The 18098-nt window shown below is 30.2% G+C and overlaps 4 protein-coding genes across 5 annotated transcripts; 2 read left to right on the top strand and 2 right to left on the bottom strand.

Annotated features, from left to right (window-relative positions):
• The first annotated feature begins 87 nt into the window (after window positions 1–87).
• On the top strand, window positions 88–7303 carry LOC111426157 (putative leucine-rich repeat-containing protein DDB_G0290503). The gene is made up of 8 exons (XM_023060535.2): window positions 88–178; window positions 272–967; window positions 1128–1391; window positions 1443–1672; window positions 1725–2088; window positions 4118–4536; window positions 6693–7061; window positions 7118–7303. The coding sequence occupies exons 1-8, from the start codon at window positions 149–151 to the stop codon at window positions 7218–7220; spliced, it is 2475 nt and encodes an 824-aa protein (XP_022916303.1). The 5' UTR covers window positions 88–148; the 3' UTR covers window positions 7221–7303.
• On the bottom strand, window positions 2108–5435 carry LOC111426159 (paxillin-like). 2 transcript variants are annotated; one of them, XM_023060539.2, is made up of 5 exons: window positions 5366–5435; window positions 3259–3297; window positions 3008–3181; window positions 2724–2954; window positions 2108–2465 (listed from the first exon to the last, which is right to left on the bottom strand). In XM_023060539.2, the coding sequence occupies exons 1-5, from the start codon at window positions 5378–5380 to the stop codon at window positions 2391–2393; spliced, it is 534 nt and encodes a 177-aa protein (XP_022916307.1). In that variant the 5' UTR covers window positions 5381–5435; the 3' UTR covers window positions 2108–2390. The 2 variants fall into 2 exon arrangements, with proteins under 2 accessions (XP_022916307.1, XP_022916308.1); XM_023060540.2 differs by lacking the exon at window positions 5366–5435 and adding an exon at window positions 3921–4081.
• Window positions 7304–7757: 454 nt separating the features above from the next.
• Window positions 7758–10303, bottom strand: LOC111426637 (general transcription factor 3C polypeptide 3). Its single transcript, XM_023061249.2, has 2 exons — window positions 9592–10303; window positions 7758–9542 (listed from the first exon to the last, which is right to left on the bottom strand). Exons 1-2 carry the CDS (start codon window positions 10211–10213, stop codon window positions 7759–7761), a joined length of 2406 nt encoding a protein of 801 aa, XP_022917017.1. The 5' UTR covers window positions 10214–10303; the 3' UTR covers window position 7758.
• A 983-nt stretch (window positions 10304–11286) lies between these two features.
• Window positions 11287–18059, top strand: LOC111426635 (uncharacterized). Its single transcript, XM_023061247.2, has 6 exons — window positions 11287–11505; window positions 14788–15032; window positions 15185–15396; window positions 16268–16445; window positions 16497–17038; window positions 17093–18059. The coding sequence occupies exons 2-6, from the start codon at window positions 14802–14804 to the stop codon at window positions 17556–17558; spliced, it is 1629 nt and encodes a 542-aa protein (XP_022917015.1). The 5' UTR covers window positions 11287–11505; window positions 14788–14801; the 3' UTR covers window positions 17559–18059.
• The last annotated feature ends 39 nt before the right edge of the window (window positions 18060–18098 follow it).

The raw sequence follows: 18098 nt of genomic DNA, 5'->3' as shown, positions 1-18098 counted from the left end.
GAGCGTTGCCCTAGAAACGACCCTTGAAGCTCTCCGATACGACTGAAAAAGCTCTCAACAAAGTGACATTATGTTGTCTGTTATTACGTTTGAAAAAGAGATTGCAGTTTTGTTTTAGTGGAATATAACTGGAAAAATATAGAAAAAAATGCGCGAAGTCGATAACTTTTTGCATAAGGTAATTAAGGTTTTAATTTAATTTAAAAATAAAACGTAAAATAAACGTTAAAATTTAAACGTCAATTTGATAAAAACATTAATCGTTTTGAAGGAATCCGAAAAGTTGTATCAACTTTTAAAAGGTGTCCAAGCGAATCGTAAACTACACAACACAGTTTGGGAAAACTTTTCCAAAAAATCCAAACCCGAAGCGAAACAACCACCGATTAAAACCTACTTTAAACGACACCCGAAACATATTTCGACATCAAGTTCCGAAGTGTTGTCGCCCCACGAATTCGCCCCGAAATCGACAAAACTGACTCGCTTTAAACCTCACGATGAAAACACTGGTGAAGAACTCCGAAGAAGTCAATCAGATTCTTCTGTTGACGTTGTCACCGTAAGGCAAGAAATCGACCTTGTTCATACGGAATATTGGCGAAAAGTTCCCGGGAATGCACGTTGGGGCGGTGGAGGCGGTGGCGAAGGAAATAATTTGGGTCAAAGACATAAAATTAATCGGGAAAGAGAAAAGGGGAAAGGCGACGTCAAAAAAATTTGTGCGAAAAAGTCGGAAAAGGTGGAGAAGGTTAAAGAAAGCAAGGAAATTACCGAAATAAACATAGAAGCTAAATTAAACAACGTTTTGGATAAAACTTTAAAATGCATGGAGGATATTCGAATTTTAATCGACACCGGGATTATTACCCCTGATGGGGACGATGATTTTGATAGGAGGAGAAAGAGATCTGTGGAATTTGCTTCGAGATTTTCAAGAAATTATCTTTATCAATTAAATAGACAGGTAAATTATTTTTTGTATTGACAATTTTAGTTCGGTTTTATGATAATTGTAGGTTGGTATTATTGAATTGTTGATAATGACAGCTGTCAATAACTTAACCTAACAAATTATATTAAAATGTGTTTAAATCAATCTTAATTATTATTTATTTTTTTTTTAGGTGAACGATATTCTCCAAATAACAATGCAATTAAGCGGTGATGATACAAATAAAATGTTATCGATTCGGCAAAAATTAGTAACTTCGTATCAAACGCTACTCCAAGGGCTTCAAGCTTATTATAATCACTTACCAGTCTCAATAACGAACGCGGTACCAGAAAAAGTTCGGGAACTTTTAAAATTAACCTCATCGTTATGCGAAATCCACCGAACGTCCACACCTAAAGATTTGAACAGTAACGAAAAGGAGGAAATTATCGATGTAAGATCCTTTTTAAATCCTTTTAAAAATTATAATTTAGTTTTGTTTAAGGTTTTTGAAGTTAGAAGTCGCTCGTTATTAGAAAAAATCAATGAAAAATTTTTTTGCCCCCAACCTCTCTCAGTACGGAATATTACCCCAATGGAATCATCATATGCAAAGACAGGAAATAAAAGTTTGAAGAAGAAAAAGAATCCAAAGGATCGCTTAGCTATGTATTCGCTTCCGGGTGCTAATGAGGAAGTATGGAGACGAGCTTGTGCTAGTTTAGCGAGGAAAAAGTACCAAAACTGAATTAATTAAAATTAATTTTTAATTAATTTCTTTTATTAGATTTAACGTTACCTCGAAATATCGAACGGCTAATTTTAAACATAGACCACCAATTATTGAAAGACAACCGACTCCTTCGAAGATAGCGATAAAACCAAATAAAGTTGTGGAGAAAACCTCTTCGGGAAAGATCAAATCGACTAAGACGACATTAAACGATGATAACATACCAACTTTAGTGCAGTGGCACAAAGACTCCTCGGAACCTCATTTGAGTTCATCAGAAATAACCAAAAAAAATTCGAAAGATGATCTTGTAAACCCACCAAATTCTCGTCGATCATCCGAAGATAACAATTTGATGAATTTAAATCTAACGAATCTAATTAATCACGTTGTGAATACGATTAAAGAAGAGAATAAGGTAAGAATTAATCACATAATTAGTTTTTATCTTTCCATTTATTTTTATGAAAAGGATTATAGAAATAAATCGAAGCTTTTAGGTGGTAAAATAATTTTAACTACATTGTTTAGATTTTTTTTCTTAAAAAAAAATCACTTTTAGGCAACAATAACATTAACAACAACAATGAAAGCTCCCTACAAATTTAATTATTAGTATTTTTTTTCATTTTAATTCTTTTTTTTGTAGGTTTGGTGTGTTTCTATTATTCTTTTGTGTTTATTATTTAGTGTTAGCGATGCGAAGACAGTTAAAATTTTTTAGGTACACTTCCCGCACTTTGGGAGACCATCGACAACTTGGAATGATTTCTCGGTGATTGGGTTCCTACATTGCTAAAAAATTAGAAAAAGAATACATTAATTCAAATTTTTTTAATTTTTGAGGTTAGTTTTTAAAAAAATTAGATTTTATTAAAACCGTGCTGTTAGATTTGATAATCGCAATTCTTGTTAGGTTAATTTTGTATTTGAATAGAATATCGTTTCTTTTTTAACTTACTGAGTAACCTCCACCACATTTTTTTTACTAAAATTTGTCTTAATTTGATTTAAAATGTAATAATCGTTTGATTGATATTCTATCCAACTTACTTTGCACACGAAACACTCTGGGTGCCAATTAGCATCGAGGGCGATTATTGTACGCTCTGTAATGCCCTGTCCACACTTCTTACACTTGTTGGCGACGTTGTCTTTGAAGCACTTTTGGCAAATCGGCTGGCCGGAGTGCTCCATGAAAGTTTGTCCGATCAATTTCGTTTTGCACCAGTTACACAAAAAGTGTTCCTCATGCCAATCTCTTCCCAAAGCGGAAATGAATTTCTGTAAAATCATTGGATTAAAATAATTTTGATTTGTGTATTGATTTTCTTTACCCCATTGATCGTTTCTCCACATCCGCTGCAATGAGCCACAAATAACCGATTGTAGTCGTCTTCACAGTAAGCTCGCCCATCGTGCGTTCGAAATTTATTGTCGCAAATTGGTTTTTTACATTTCTCGCAAACGAAATGTTCGGGGTGGTAGGTTTTATCTAAAGCTGTCAAAACCTAAAGAAAATTTTTTAGGTTATGTTTTGATTAAGTTGCCTGGTTACCCAGGTTCGTAACCAAGGTGATTTGTTTACCTGTCCTTCGATTCTTTTATTGCAGGTGAAGCAGATAACCTAAAAAAATAAATTTTTGATTATATTTTAGGTTATGTAACAATTGGCAAAGATTTTTGTTTAAAAATTCGGGTAAACAGCCCAAAATTAGAGCAACATTGAAAATTTATTTGATTTTCCTCCAAAATTAAGTATACACGAGTTGTATGACGTATTTCCTGGCTAAAATCCAAAATTTTCCTAAAACACTTACGCTTATAGTAGTACACACAGGTGTAGATTATCGATAAAACAGCGACGATCCTTATAAATCGCGAAAAATGCTCCCAAAATCTCTTTATCGATTTTGAGACTAAATCTCGAGGCATTTTATTTTTATTTTTAGGTTATTTTTATTTATAACTGAAGATTTAAGGTTTTACTCGTTTTAAACATGTTCTATTTTAAATTAGAATGTTACGAAATTCGCTCCCTCTATCTCTTTTCACCAGGCTGATACAAATATATTCTCTTCGATGATGCTTTGTTGCTAAACATACTTAAGTTTTGAAATCTAAAAATTGCACACGGCTCGAAAGGGGCTATTTTTAAAACGAAATGAAATATTTCAGTTCTAATTTGATGAATTTGTTTAAAAATTAATTATAATTAATAAATTAATTGATAGTTTACTTAAATCTTACCATTTTGATTGAATTATTAATACCAAAGGAAAATGGGGCACAAACGTTGAGATCGACGGTTACAAACTAACTAAAACTGAATCGGTTTTCCAAAAATTGCGAGAAACCTGCCTCGCGCCTGCTGTTTAAAAAAATCGAACTGAAACTAACTGAAACCTGTCCCCCCAATCTAATCCCAGTGTGTCGATCTATTTCAGGATGTGAGTCAAAATCAGGTCAAAAATATCCTGCAAGCTCTCCTGGATTGCGTGGGTGGTGTCCAGGAGGTCGTCCCTAAAAGCCAACCAGATCTCACCCAAACGGAAGACCTCCAAGAGAAGAAAATATCAAAAGAAAAAATTCAAAATGAAGATGTTAAAAATGAAAATATCAAAGAAACGATTAATGAAGAAGAAGAGATAGTATTAGAAAAACCAGAAAGGGAGAAAAAAATCAAATTCGATGATTTCGATGAAGGTATTTTAGATAAAGTGTTAGAGGCTGTCCAAAGAAACCAAGAAAGTATCCGAAAAGCCAAAGATATGTGCGGAATGCCTCAAAAAGAAGACGTTAAAGAAGAAAATGTCAAAAAAGATGATGACGAAGACTTTGAAAAAGATATCAAACCGGAAAGAAAGTAAGTATTTTTTTAAATCAATTTCCGATGAACCACAAACTTTTTAAATAGCATCTTACTTTAAATAAAACTCGTCTCGACGAAATAAATTTGTTTGGATTAGGTCCAAATTGGCATAATACGACTCCTTAATTAATCAAAAAAATAAATTGTTTAACGTGGGATATATTTAAAAATTAATTTATTTTTAATAAAAAGTGACGTTTAAATCATAACCTAATTTAAAAAGAAAAATTAACGGTTAATTCGGCTACTCCTCACTAGATGTAGCGAAAAATTTAAAAATCAAAAATTTATTTATTTTTGAAATTAAATTTTTTTTTAAATTAATGTATTTTCCATGTTTATTTTGTAATACAAAAAAAATAATAATCATTTATGTTGGGACAATAAACAATAGGAATGTTTTTGATATCGGATGCATTATCTCTTTGCTAATTGTAAGTAGAGATTACTTAACTGTAATGTATAGATTTCAAAAAGTTAAGTGGGACACGAATATCGATGTCATCGATATTATCAACTTTACTATATAAGTAACGCTTCGCCATTTATTCAATACACAATTTATTACTTCATATAAAAACCGAGATAATAAGAACCACGCCTAATTCAACGAAAAGGAAGTGGAGCATTTGATAAGTGATATTGTTAATCGTTTGGGCGCAAAAATAATCCATAAAAGAGCATGATTTAATCCAAGGTTGGTCTTTTTTGCATCAACTTTATTATTATTCATTATTTATAACCCGAGTTATTTGATACATTTAATTTGACATTGAAAATGGAAATTTAAAACCTTATTTTCTTTTTTAATCATTGCACTCACCTCGTTGCTGCTCATTTTCTATCTCTTTCGGTTGTGTTTAGACACGTTCTTTACTGTCACGAAATCGAAGGGGAACTGACGTGATGAGGAAATTTAACGTATATATATACACATTGACTGGAAACGATATCGGGTGATTATCTGATAAAATATATCATTACTTTTTAGGAGTTCTTTATACAAAAATATAAAAAGGGATTTAATTACGACTTGGTTTATTTAGTTATTAATAAGTATTGTTTAAGGGCTGTTTTGGAACTTTTTTTTAAAGGGAGAAATTGGGTCGGCGTTGTTTGTTCGATTAAATTAAGTTAAATTTAGGGTTTGATGCAATGCCGCAAGGGTAAAGTTCAAATTTTTAGGTTAAATTATTTTAAACGTCAAAAATGATATTTTAAATTAAAAATTAATTTGAGGTTAATTTGATGATTCAAAGTGATATTTAATGCAATTATATTTTTATTTTGGTAAATTTAATAATTTAAGGTGATAATTAATGCAATTTGATTATTTTTGATTTTATTATATTATTGAGGGAAAATTTAGGAAAAATTTGTAAATTGTTGCCAACCTAAAGAAATTAAATGACGTTTCAATTATAACCTTAAAAATTATCTTGATTTAATTATTGTTTTCTTTGAAATCTAAAGTATTTTTTGTCACGTAATAGAAAACGGATATTTAATCTCGATTTTAAGAGAGAGAAAAAAAAACAAAGGTATAATCGTAATCCCTTTATCTTAAATTATATCTAATTATTAAAATAATTATTACAATTTTCGATTTTTGGAAAAATGTGTTACTTAAATAATGACACTTAGAATTAGAATTGGAGTTAGAATTAGAACAAACCTACACTTTGAAACACACAATGAGTTAGTATCGATTACCAATTTAGTCCAAATTAATTTCGTCACAACATTAATGTCAATGGTATTTTTCGCTTTACCATTCTTAGCTCGTATTTCGTAGGCGAAATTTATTACATCATCATTTTTGCATAATTGTTTTAATAAAGCCTTCGCACAAAAAGAATTTGTTGAATTTTTATCGTAAAAATGAAGACGTCAAGTTGACGTTTCAAATTGTCAAGTGTCATACCAACTAATTTTTTTGGTTAAAAAGAAAAAGATCTAACCTAAAAAATAATATTTTTATTTAATCTATTTTTGTACGCATCAAAAAAAATTAAGATTAAAAATGATCTCAATATATTTAAAGATAATCCTCGACGAAAGATAACACCCAAAATGTTTTTAAACGGAATTTTTTTTTATTACATAACCTATATTTAATAATTTTATAATTAATTTTATTTCCTTTTTAGAAAATCCGTAACAATAACGGGGGTTAAAAACGCGAAATTAATTTGTATTAAAGATGAAGAGCCGTCGTTAAATTCGTTGAATGAAATCGAAGAGAATATTCTTAATCCCGAGCTAATTAAAAAAATTAAAGACGACGAATGTTTAAATAAATCTAAAGAAATTGATGTGATGCCGAAGCCGTACCCCGATCGTATTTCCAAGATAAAAATCAGTCGATTACCGAAGTGCTCGTTGAAGTGTTTAAAAATGTTACCAAGGAAGTACGCTTTAGATATTTTGGAGTACAAAGTAAATTATGGGAAAGCCCGAAAGGGGAATCATATGTACAAAAAGAGTGCTACGAAGCATCCGTGGATCGTGATGGGGGAGTGAGTTAAATTATATTTAAAAATGAGGTTATGTATTAATATTAATTCTTTTTTAGTATTGCAGACACGATTTTAGATGAATTAATAAAAGAAATAGGATTAGAAATTCAAGTAAACGGCGTAATCGACAATATTTATGCATCCGAGTTCGCTCAGTGATATTTTTTTTAGATAATTTATTATTTTTTTATAATACAAAAATGAATATTTTTTTTATAAATAAATATATATTTTTTAAAGTCTTTAATTATTTAATGTTTATAGTTCTAGGTCAAATGTTCAAAAGTTTGGGTTGGGTAAAATTAAAAGTATATTAAAAGTTTATTTTGAAAATTTTAATCATGATCGCCATCTATTTTATTTTCTGCCACATCATTAAGAAGAAATCTGTAATTATTTAAAAATATATAAACATTATTTAATTTTAATGTTAAATTAATTTAATAATAAAAATAATATCTTAATTAATTAAAAGATTAATTTTAAATTTGTTTTAATTGGGTTTTATTTGCTCTATAAGAAAATACTGAGTTAATGAGGTTAGGTTGTTTTTGTTGTGGACAAGATTTTTTTAACGACTTAATTTTTTTTATTTTTTTTTTAAATAAATATATACTTTAAAGTCTTTAATCATTCAAACAATAATGAACTATAAAAAATAAATTTATACTTACAAATCCGATTAAAAAAAATTAATTCAAACCGTCAAATATTTTATTAACAAATTTCTTGCTCCAACATAATTATTGCAATCCTTATAAATTAGAAATAGATTAAAAGCGGCTTCTCTCCTCAACGATAAAACATCGGGGTGCTCCTCAATTAACGGATGTTGAAATTCCAAAACTAACCGATAATAATAAACGGCTAAATGCAAAATTCCATACTTTTGGTACATCCTCCCCAAATTATAATTAATCTCGTGAAAAGCATCTTGACTCCGTTCGTTTGCGTAATGCGAAAACAACGAGTACACAATCGGAGTGAAATTTTTCGTTTTTGATCTCCGCTTTTGCTGGGACAATTGCAAAAAATTAACCCCCATCAGAAACGTGATATAGGGTGATAAATGTTGTTTAAAAATTGGCATTAAAATCATAATTGCTATTTTATAGGAGCCGGCACACAAAGCGTTGTTGGCTTCCAAGATTTTCCCGTAATCTTTGTGCAAAGTTTTCGATTGTCTCATAACGAACTTTGAGAATTTCGCCTCCTCCAATCTTTGTAGTATCAAATTTAATAAATTTAAATGTACGTTACTGTTTAAATTTTTTAACATAATCAATCTCGCTATTGTGTAACCGTTTAAATAATCATCGTTCGAGATGCACGAATACAAAGCGATTTGTAAAAGTTCTTTTATGTTGTTTTTAAATTTCGTTGAATTTAGCACTAAATACGATAATTTTTGTAATAAAGCGTACTCTTTTTTATCTAAACAAACTTTTAAACAGTCCTTAAATAATTTGTATTCGTCGTTAATTGGGATATCCTCAACACTTTTAATTTCGGGGATTTGACTTTGATCGCCTCCCAAAGCCCGAATTCTTTTAATTCTCGTCCATTTTTCTGATGTACTTTCCAAAAATAAGCTTTGAATCTCCGTTGCGTTCTTAACTTCAACGCAATGTCGCGATAATAAAATTTTCACCGATTTAAAGTAAGCTTTAAAATCTCCAATTTCTTTTAAAAGGTTTATTTTTTTAATTAATAATTTTACGTGGATTTCCCCCGAATTATAATCTTGCGTTAACACATCCAAAGCATCCGATAATTTGTTTTTAGCAATTAAAAGATCTGATAAAGGAAATCGTACTTCATGGTGTTGTGGGACTAATCTTAAAACTGTGTAATAACTATCGATAGCTTGATCGGGCATTTTACAAACTTCCTGGCACTCGCCGTATTTTAACCAAATAGCAGCTAATGAGAAGTTTTTGCTCTTTACCAGCGGGACTAATAATTTTAAAGCTTCTCCATGTTGATTCATCGTAATCAGATTCTCTGCGACATCAAAATATAAATCGCCAATACGATCAACATCCTCCTCAACTAATAACTCGTTAATTAAATTTGAAACAAATTGATACGACTCTAAATGAATCAAACAGATGATGAATTTTATTTTTAAATCGATGTGGATCGTTGTTGGTATCGAATAACTTTCAATTGCAATTTTATTGTTTTCACCGATTAAAATTTCCATCTCAATGTTGCAATATTGCACGAAAATGTCTAAACATTTCACGTAATTTTTCGTTAATAATAATAATTGGAGGTAAATGTTGACCATTTCCAACGTAATCCCTTTTGGGCACTTTTCAAAAACAACCGAAACTAAATCAACGGCTTTTTGGTTATCCCCATCTTGGTGATACGAAGTAGCCACGTTTTCGGCTAAAGCTAATATTTCGTCCACTTGATTTGGGGGGTACGAATGAATCAATTTTATTTTACATTTCCTCGTGTAATTAGTATCGTCTAAAATCAAAACAATTAAATCTAAATCAATTAAAAAGTTAAAACATACTTAATTTCTCTAATAACTCTAATCGTTTTAATTGTAAATCAATGTTAGCAGAATTGGGGCTCCCCAACATCGCTCTCGTATAACAAGTAACCGCTTTCCTCAAATTACCCGTACTAATATGAATTTGAGCCAATCGAATCCATTGTTGAGCATCACTGGGATTTAAATGCGCCGCAATCGTTAAATATTGAGTGCTTCTTTGCGGTTCATTTTCGCATAAATTTGCTAACGTTAAATAAGGCTCATGAGCCAAGGGGACCTGTCGGATTAATTCGTAACACATGTGTTTAGCCGTTTCATAATCCCCTCGTGCAAATCTTAAGTTTGCTTCACCCATTAATCCCTTTAAATGTAAAGGGATTTTAGATCGTCCTTTAGATTGTCGTCGAGGGGCCTTTGGGGCTTCCTCCTCTACTAATAAATCGTTATCAAGTTCATTTTCGTAATTTTCAGTTATATTTTGGCTATCTATGTCTTGGGAGAAATCGTAATCATCGCTATCGTACGAATCGGAATCATTTTTGGTGATTTCCGGAGATGCTTTTGTTGATTCAATTCTTAGAGAGTCTTCCGATTTTATTGAAATTTTTGAGCTACTCGGAATTTCTTGATTATTTTCCATGATTAATTAATGTAAATTTCTTTTAATTGGGTTTTATTTGATTATTTTTGATTATTTATTAGAAAATACTGAGTTAATTTGTAGGTTAGGTTGTTTTTGTTGTGAATAAGACTTTTTTACCGACTTAATCTTAAAATTTTATTTAAAAATTAGACGATTTAATTGTAATTAATATAAATAAGTTTTAAATTATATTTAAATAAATTAAAATAGGGAAAATTTATAATTTTAATTATTTTAGCGCCATCTATTTTGAATTTTATTTAAGAAGATATCTGTAATCTTATAATGATACAATCAATTTTAAAATACCTATTGTGTACATTCAATGTTGATTAAAATTCACATGATGAATTAACGTTCTTTTTTGTTTAATTATTATTAAAAGAACATTGAGGGTTAATTTTGAAAATTTTAATTATAATATAATTATCGCCATCTATTTTATTTTATAACACATCATTACGTAGAAATCTGTTATTATTTTAAATTTATAAATAATTATTAATTAATTTCAATGTTAAATTAGTTTAATAATAAAAATTATATAGGCTATTAATTAATTAATTAAATGATGTAAATTTAAAAATAAAAATAATTCGATTTTGGAGAGGGTGATTTTTTCGTGGCCCCTTTTAAGGGGCGAGCGATAAACGGGTAAATAAAGGGAGGCGGTCTCTTTGACAAACGGGATACAAGAGCCCCATCGATTTCAAGTGATTCGGGGTGTTTTCTATGAGTGATTTCTCTGTCTCTTTCTCATCGTTTTTCCGAAATTCCCCGATAACAAGATCGGATTAAACGTCACTTAATTTGAAGATATTTAAATTAATTATTGTTAAATTTAAGAAATTTGATTAACTTGGAAATGTTTTTATGATATTAGCTTCAAAAATGGATAAATTTCGTAAATTTAAAAGGTATGTCAAAAAATTCGTTGATTCGAGTCGGTTAAGTTTATAGAAAATTGGGGACAAGGAGTTATTGTGCCTAATCCTATTTTTTTCTAATCTTATCTTATCTTCTTTCCAAATAACGAAATTTCCTTAAAGAGGTCAAACTTATATATTTTGTAATCGGTAAAATTCGGTTTTGTGTCCAACTTGATCTGGTTTGAGCACGTTCGGGCGTCGCGACGCCGATCTTCGAACCTTTTCAGTATTTCTCAGCTGTTCGAGACCGACGCGAGGGTAGTTTGTGGTGGTTTTCGTTGTTTCGTCGGCCCCCTTTTGTCTAATTCTAATAATGTCCAGAAGAAGACGATATTTTCCACCCCCTGTATAACAAACAACGTAAGTTATTAATTATTAATGAAATCTTGGTTACACCACGCCCATTTAATAACATAACAACAATAAATCAAAAATAATAACAAATATAATTTAAATCAAAATTATTTAACATTTTATTTAACAAAAGCAAAAAGCTTATTTAAAAGTTATTATTATTTAAAGTTTTTATTTCAGTTAAATATTTGAATCATTATTAAATTTTAAAATTAATTATTAAATTTAAACAACAATAATAGATTTAGTATTTAACTTTTTTTTTAAACTTTTTCTACACACTCATTTTTGAATGACAGAAAGTCGATATTTTCACTTCCTATCTCTCTCTCTCTCCCTCTCTCCCTCTTTCTCTCATTACATTTCGAAATTTTATTCGTCATTTACGTCTTAATTTATAATATCTATGCATTAATTCTGCCAAAATTGACAGCTAAACGTCAATATTTACAAAATAAAATTTAAATGTTGTTGGTTTTAATAATAAACATAATTATTTAAACGTTTTAAATTAAACGTGAAAATGATTTCTTTAAGGTAATAAATCAATTTTGTGTTAAAAAAAGATAAATTTTGAGGTTATGTCTTTTTTGTGACATTAACGGTTGCTATGGTGATATTAGAATTAATCTGGAATTAATTACTTCAAAGAAATTTAATATTTAATAAACATTTAAACAAAATTATTAAATAAATATGAAACATAGCGTAAGTTTATCGAAGGCTTCAAAAGAAAAGCTAATTTTGAGTGTCCCTTCGTGACCTTTTAAGTATCTCCTTTGGAAGCTCAAAGTTCTACTTTAAAATCAGTAATCGATCAATAATTTTATACGATGTAAATAAAATATAAATAGATTTAATAATAAATAAAGTGTTTAAAATAATATTTACATAAAAATTTACCGTTGTGAAGTTGGATAAAAAGTTTAAACTTATTTGACAACTGTCAATTCAATTATGACAACTGTCAATCATGTTTTAGATGGATTAATTAAAATTGATACTTTAGTGGTGGTTATAAAAGAAATTATTTAAATGTATTATGTGATTTATTTATTTTGGAATTGGGATTAATGACGGTAAGTTTAACTCTTTCTATCTAGAAATAATTAATTAAATAATTTGTGCTGATCCCTCCTTGTTAAAATAAAAAAGGTCGGTATCGTGTGTTTGATGTGATTATCGTCCAAAAATAGAATTCCCCGCAGACATCTGGTCAGCTTTTTTTTAAAACTCTTTCAAGTAAGGCAATTCCATTAATTCGTACCGAGCCCAGTTCTCGGTAAATGAGTTCGTTATGTAACAAGCGATATAACAACTCTGAACTTAAATTACAATGTAATTTTCTTTCCCCACTGTTTCCACAATCAATTTAGTTTAAATTGAATTATTTGATTTGAAAAAAAAACGACATTTTTTCGTGTGAAACTATATTGCTATTAACGTTAAAGTCGTGGCTTTAAATAGAAAACGAAATTTTTAACTAAAATGGTATTCAAGGCGACATCTGCAACTTGTACTGGGTTGGGGTATTCAAACGACGACGTCTGCACGCCACTTTCAAAGGACTGGCATGTAATAACTCGGCTGAAATATTCAAAACGCTTCGCGTTGATAAACACCGAGGTTTCACCTTTACACGCAAAGGGTTTCTTGTATCCGTGTCAACCAAGGATAGCACAAAAGTCTTATAAACTTAATTTTTTAAAGTTTAAATTTAAATTTCCCGCTTTTTTTTTTTTGATTATCATGTTAAATGTAAAATCCAACAGATGGCGCTATCCCATTTAAAAGTTATTATAATAAAAAAATTTCTTGAAATCAATTAACTTTCTATAAAGATTTATTTAAATCTTTATTAATAATCGAAATTTTTTATAACTTACTAATTTTATTAATTAATTAGAAATTATAATACAAAAATTATTACTTGGTTAAATGTATTAAATGTTCTTTTCATTCCTTTTTCATAATCCACACTGCCAGTAAATTATTAGTATTTATTTTCTATTACAAAACTCAATGTACTAACATTAACAACAAGATACCGGAGTTGTCAAGAGGTTATAATCAATACCAACCCTAAAAAAATTTAATTACAAATTAATAATTAAAAATAATTTTTGTATTGTAAATTAATTTTGATTTATTTAATAAAATTTGATGTCATAAGCTTTGTTCGTTGGGATTGCACTACTTGCACTCACTTGCACTATGCAGTTTAGTGCAGATGTTGTGTGTTCGTTGGGGATAGTGCAATTTAGTGCAGTTGCATTCATACTGTTCGTTGGGCCAGGTGCAGTGCAATTTAGTGTAGCCGGTGCAAGTTAGTGCAGATTTTGTTGCACCTGCTTTCGATTAAGTTCAATAAGTGCAGTATAACTAAAATGGCGAAATATTTGAAAACGTGTTTTGTAATAATTAATATTAATATTAAATATTAAGAAATAAAACCTTATAATAATTAATATTTGTTGTATTAGAGAACACAGTATATTCAATCCCAGTAGAGGCAGTAGAAAATTACCCCTACTTTTTTGGAATAATTTAAAAACTACCCTGTCGATTTTGGCGGCATTAAATACACTTATAGTACATTTAAAAATATTATGTTTTTTCTCATTTAGGGGTGGCTGGGGTTAACTACCCTCACCACCCCAAATTTAAGTGCAAGTACTGCTTATCAATTTTGGTGCAATTTAGCATGTGATTTCTTTATACGTTAAGTAGCACTTTTGAAAGAACTAATAAGGGTTAGTAGTTTGGTATAGAAAATATATTTCGCTAATAATTGAAAAAAAAAAAATAATAATAATTGATGAATACTAAAAAAACATTCTGCGATAATTTCATTTTCCACGAGTATTTCGCTGACAATCTCCTGTTCGTCCATTTCAAATATTATACACTTTTTTTATAAAAATCTGTTCGTTGGGACCACGGTTTATACACTTTTCTGACCTGCACTAAGTTGACATGACATTGCACTGACTTACACTTCATTGCACTATGACGTCATACGAGTGCCATGTCGTGCAGAGTAGTGCAGCCCCAACGAACAAAGCTATAATAAAGTTTTTATAATTAAACGTTTATTTTTAACGCTTTATTTTCAACTGTCACCTTCTTTAATGACAGATGTAACCTCAATTATTATTGGATTGACAATGTTATACAGCTGGTTATAAAAAAACCCTTTTTTTTAAATTTGAACGAATAAATTTGCATTTTAATCGTTAAATTTCTTAATTAACCTTTATTTCTAAATTCCACGTTAATTTTTGTTAGGTTTGCGAGCTGCTATGGGAGCTTTGGGCGAGAAAAAAAAGCTCTCGACGACCAGAAATAAGCAACGGGCAAATATGAGCTTTTTTCTGGTCGTCATTTTTTTCGCCGTCTTTGGAATCATCGTTTTCACCGAAATTTTTCTCATCGACGAAAGGGGTAGGGGTGCCGGCGTTTTGGTCAGGCATGGATCGATACCTTATCATCGAAAAAATCATGAACGACCCGATTATGAAGACGTTATGCAGGTAAATTATTACTTCACTGTTTATAACAAATTTATGTTCACTTAAAAACTTAATAATTATTTGTTTTTATTTTCATTTGTTTATAACAAAATGAACTTAACCTAAAATAAATTTGACGTTTAATTTGACGTTTAAATGTCAAAATTTTATAGAGTGATGATTACATATCAGTTCGAATGGGAATGGGTGGTCCATTGGATGAAACCGTTGGAAGTTTACTTATCGGGCGTCACAATGGACCTGTTCCTTTCTTCCAAGCACCGAACAATCAAGAACAACAGGCAATCAATGAACAACAGCTGCCACCATATCCGGTAAATGTAACTCCGTCGGAAGGTAGCTGGCAAACGGTGAATGGAACTAGGTAAACAATTCTTTTTGTTACGATTTGTTATCGATATCACCAAAAACGTCACTGTTTCAAAGTTGTAATCACATAAATTCCAGATATTCGCTTTGTTTTAGGGATAAATCACGTTCGCTTCTCGAAATTGCTGAGATGAATCATTCTCGAATTCACATTGCATGCGATGCGATCGATTTAGTTGGGTTATAACTCGCTATCCTTATTGAACATGCACCCCAAACTCATATTGTTTCTAAAGAGATTTTAACTAAAATATAAAATAGAAAATTTGACGTTTAAATGTTAAATAGAAATTACGCCATCTATTATTAAAAACAATATGTAGATTGACAAATTAAAAAAATAAAATTATTTATTAATAAATTTAACATAATTTTTTAATAATTTATATTAAATTGTTATTAATCATTATCAAATCATTAATTATTACGTTAGGAAATCAATATAGTCTAGAGTTTCCATAGAAATGACGTGTTGCATTGAGCGGTTTTTGACTGCCATATTAACAGAGTCGGAAGTCGGATTGCATGCAATAAGAAAATCGATACTACTCTCTGTTGTAACAAACCGCATTAAATTTATGCATAATAATTATTAATTTCATCATTTTAATACGAACTAACTTTTTACGTGAAGTTAGCCACAAATAATATTTTTGACTTGTTTTAATATATTTCGTTCTGTTTTAAATTAATTTATAAATTAATAAAGAAGATAATATCAAAAAATCACTTATTAGATATTGATATAATTCTTAATCATTTAAAAAGAAATTAAAAGTAATATTTTTTATAAACATGGGCGATCTTTCATTACATTTAAGTTGGCAACAACATTTTTTTGACGTTTCGAAGTAACTTTTTTACAGATTCAAATTCTTCGTGTATTCGGCGTATTTCGATGGGCGGAAAGATCAAAGATCGGTTAGGATTATTGCGGCGACAAAAACTAGGGGAGCAACGAGGGTTTGGTGCCGGTTATGGTATAAATCTCAAGAGGGGAATTCGACGGGTTTTATTTCAAAAACAATCGCCTCAAAACTTAAAGTAAATAATCAGTTAACATCACGAATTAATAATTAATTCATTCTTTTTAAGGTAATCCGTGAAAATTGGAATTTAAAGTATAGTGCTTGTTTCCTATTGTGCCCATTGGATAAAGACCACCAAATCCCATCAGCCGTTTCGATTGTATCGAGAATTTGGAACTCACCGTCAAACCTTTTAACAGTTATGAACAATCGCAATGATACCCATCGAACGGGAACAACAACAAACGGAGGGATCACGTTGAATGTGTGCGTTAAACCCCTTCATTTCGAGTACAACAAAGCGGTTCCGTTGCTGGAATTTATCGAGTTGCATCGAATTCTCGGAGCCGGACATTTCACCTTTTACAACCACACCGTTGGACCGCAAGTTGCGTGTCTTTTAGAACGTTACGTAGCTGAGGGGGTTGTCACTTTGCTCCCGTGGGACCTAAATATGGCCTCACAAAAGGATATTAGAACGGAGGGCTTATTTGCAGCCCTCAATGATTGCCTGTATCGGTCTATGTATAGATTTTCGCATGCGATTATGATCGATTTGGACGAATTTATCATTCCAAGACACAACGATACGATTCCGCACCTTTTAGAGTAAGTATAAAGAGGGTGGTGATTACAAATTTTAGTTTTTTAATGTTATTTTAGATGGTTGGGTGAAAAAATTAACTCGAAATTAACTGGGTCTTACTCGTTTCAAAATGGATTTTTTTATTTGCAATGGGAGGACGACAATACGCTTTATAACAAAGATATAATCGCTTCTTCTTTGTTAACTTTGAAGAAAACTCGGAGAAAATACAAATTGCATCCGCACAAACAACGTTCAAAATATATTTGTCGACCGGAGTTTGTCGTCGAAACCGGAAATCATTTTATTTGGGAATTTTTACCTGGTCATAACACCTTTAATGTCCCCTCAGACGCTGCGATTTTACATCATTACAGGGTGTGCGAATTTGGGGGTGATGATTGCGTACAAACCGCCTCAGTTGTTGATCGAACAACTTTTAAGTACACCGATCGATTGATTAAATCGGTTCGGGGTTTATATGACCGATACAAAGATTCCTGTTTATTACAGGAATTACAATGGAGTTATTCCTGGAGATAATAAATAATGTGATAATGATTTAATTTTTTTTATTTAAAAAATGTGATGAAAAAATATTTACTTGTAGAGGCACACTTTTCTCTTGTAAATATTACTTTATTAAATAAGAACAAAACTTAATCTATCTACATTTAACATTGAAGCACAAATTATTTTTTTTAATTAAAAGAATCAAAAGGAATCATTTGTATTAAATAAAATTAAATCATTACGATGAATAGTGAGGTTACAATAAGTTTTAGGTATTAATTAATCATAAATATTTTATAAGTTTTATTGTGATATAAGATAAAATCGTACATAAAGAATCAAATGCATCTAAATATAAGGAAAAATTGATGAAAATACGGCGATCTTGTGACATCGTTGGCAATTTTATAAAATTATCCAAAAATATTTTTAGTTGTGAGGTTACGGTGAGGTGTAATGGGATGTATAAATTGTATAAATAAATTCTGTGAAAATCAAATGATTTAATAAAGAAAATGATTCATTTTTCAATATCTATTTTATTTTTTAATACTTAATTAAATTTGATTT

The sequence above is a fragment of the Onthophagus taurus genome, chromosome 5 (genome assembly GCF_036711975.1).
Source record: "Onthophagus taurus isolate NC chromosome 5, IU_Otau_3.0, whole genome shotgun sequence".
Classification (NCBI taxonomy): domain Eukaryota; kingdom Metazoa; phylum Arthropoda; class Insecta; order Coleoptera; family Scarabaeidae; genus Onthophagus; species Onthophagus taurus.
Note: the sequence above shows the minus strand (reverse complement) of the source record. Positions and strands in the feature narration are given on the sequence as shown.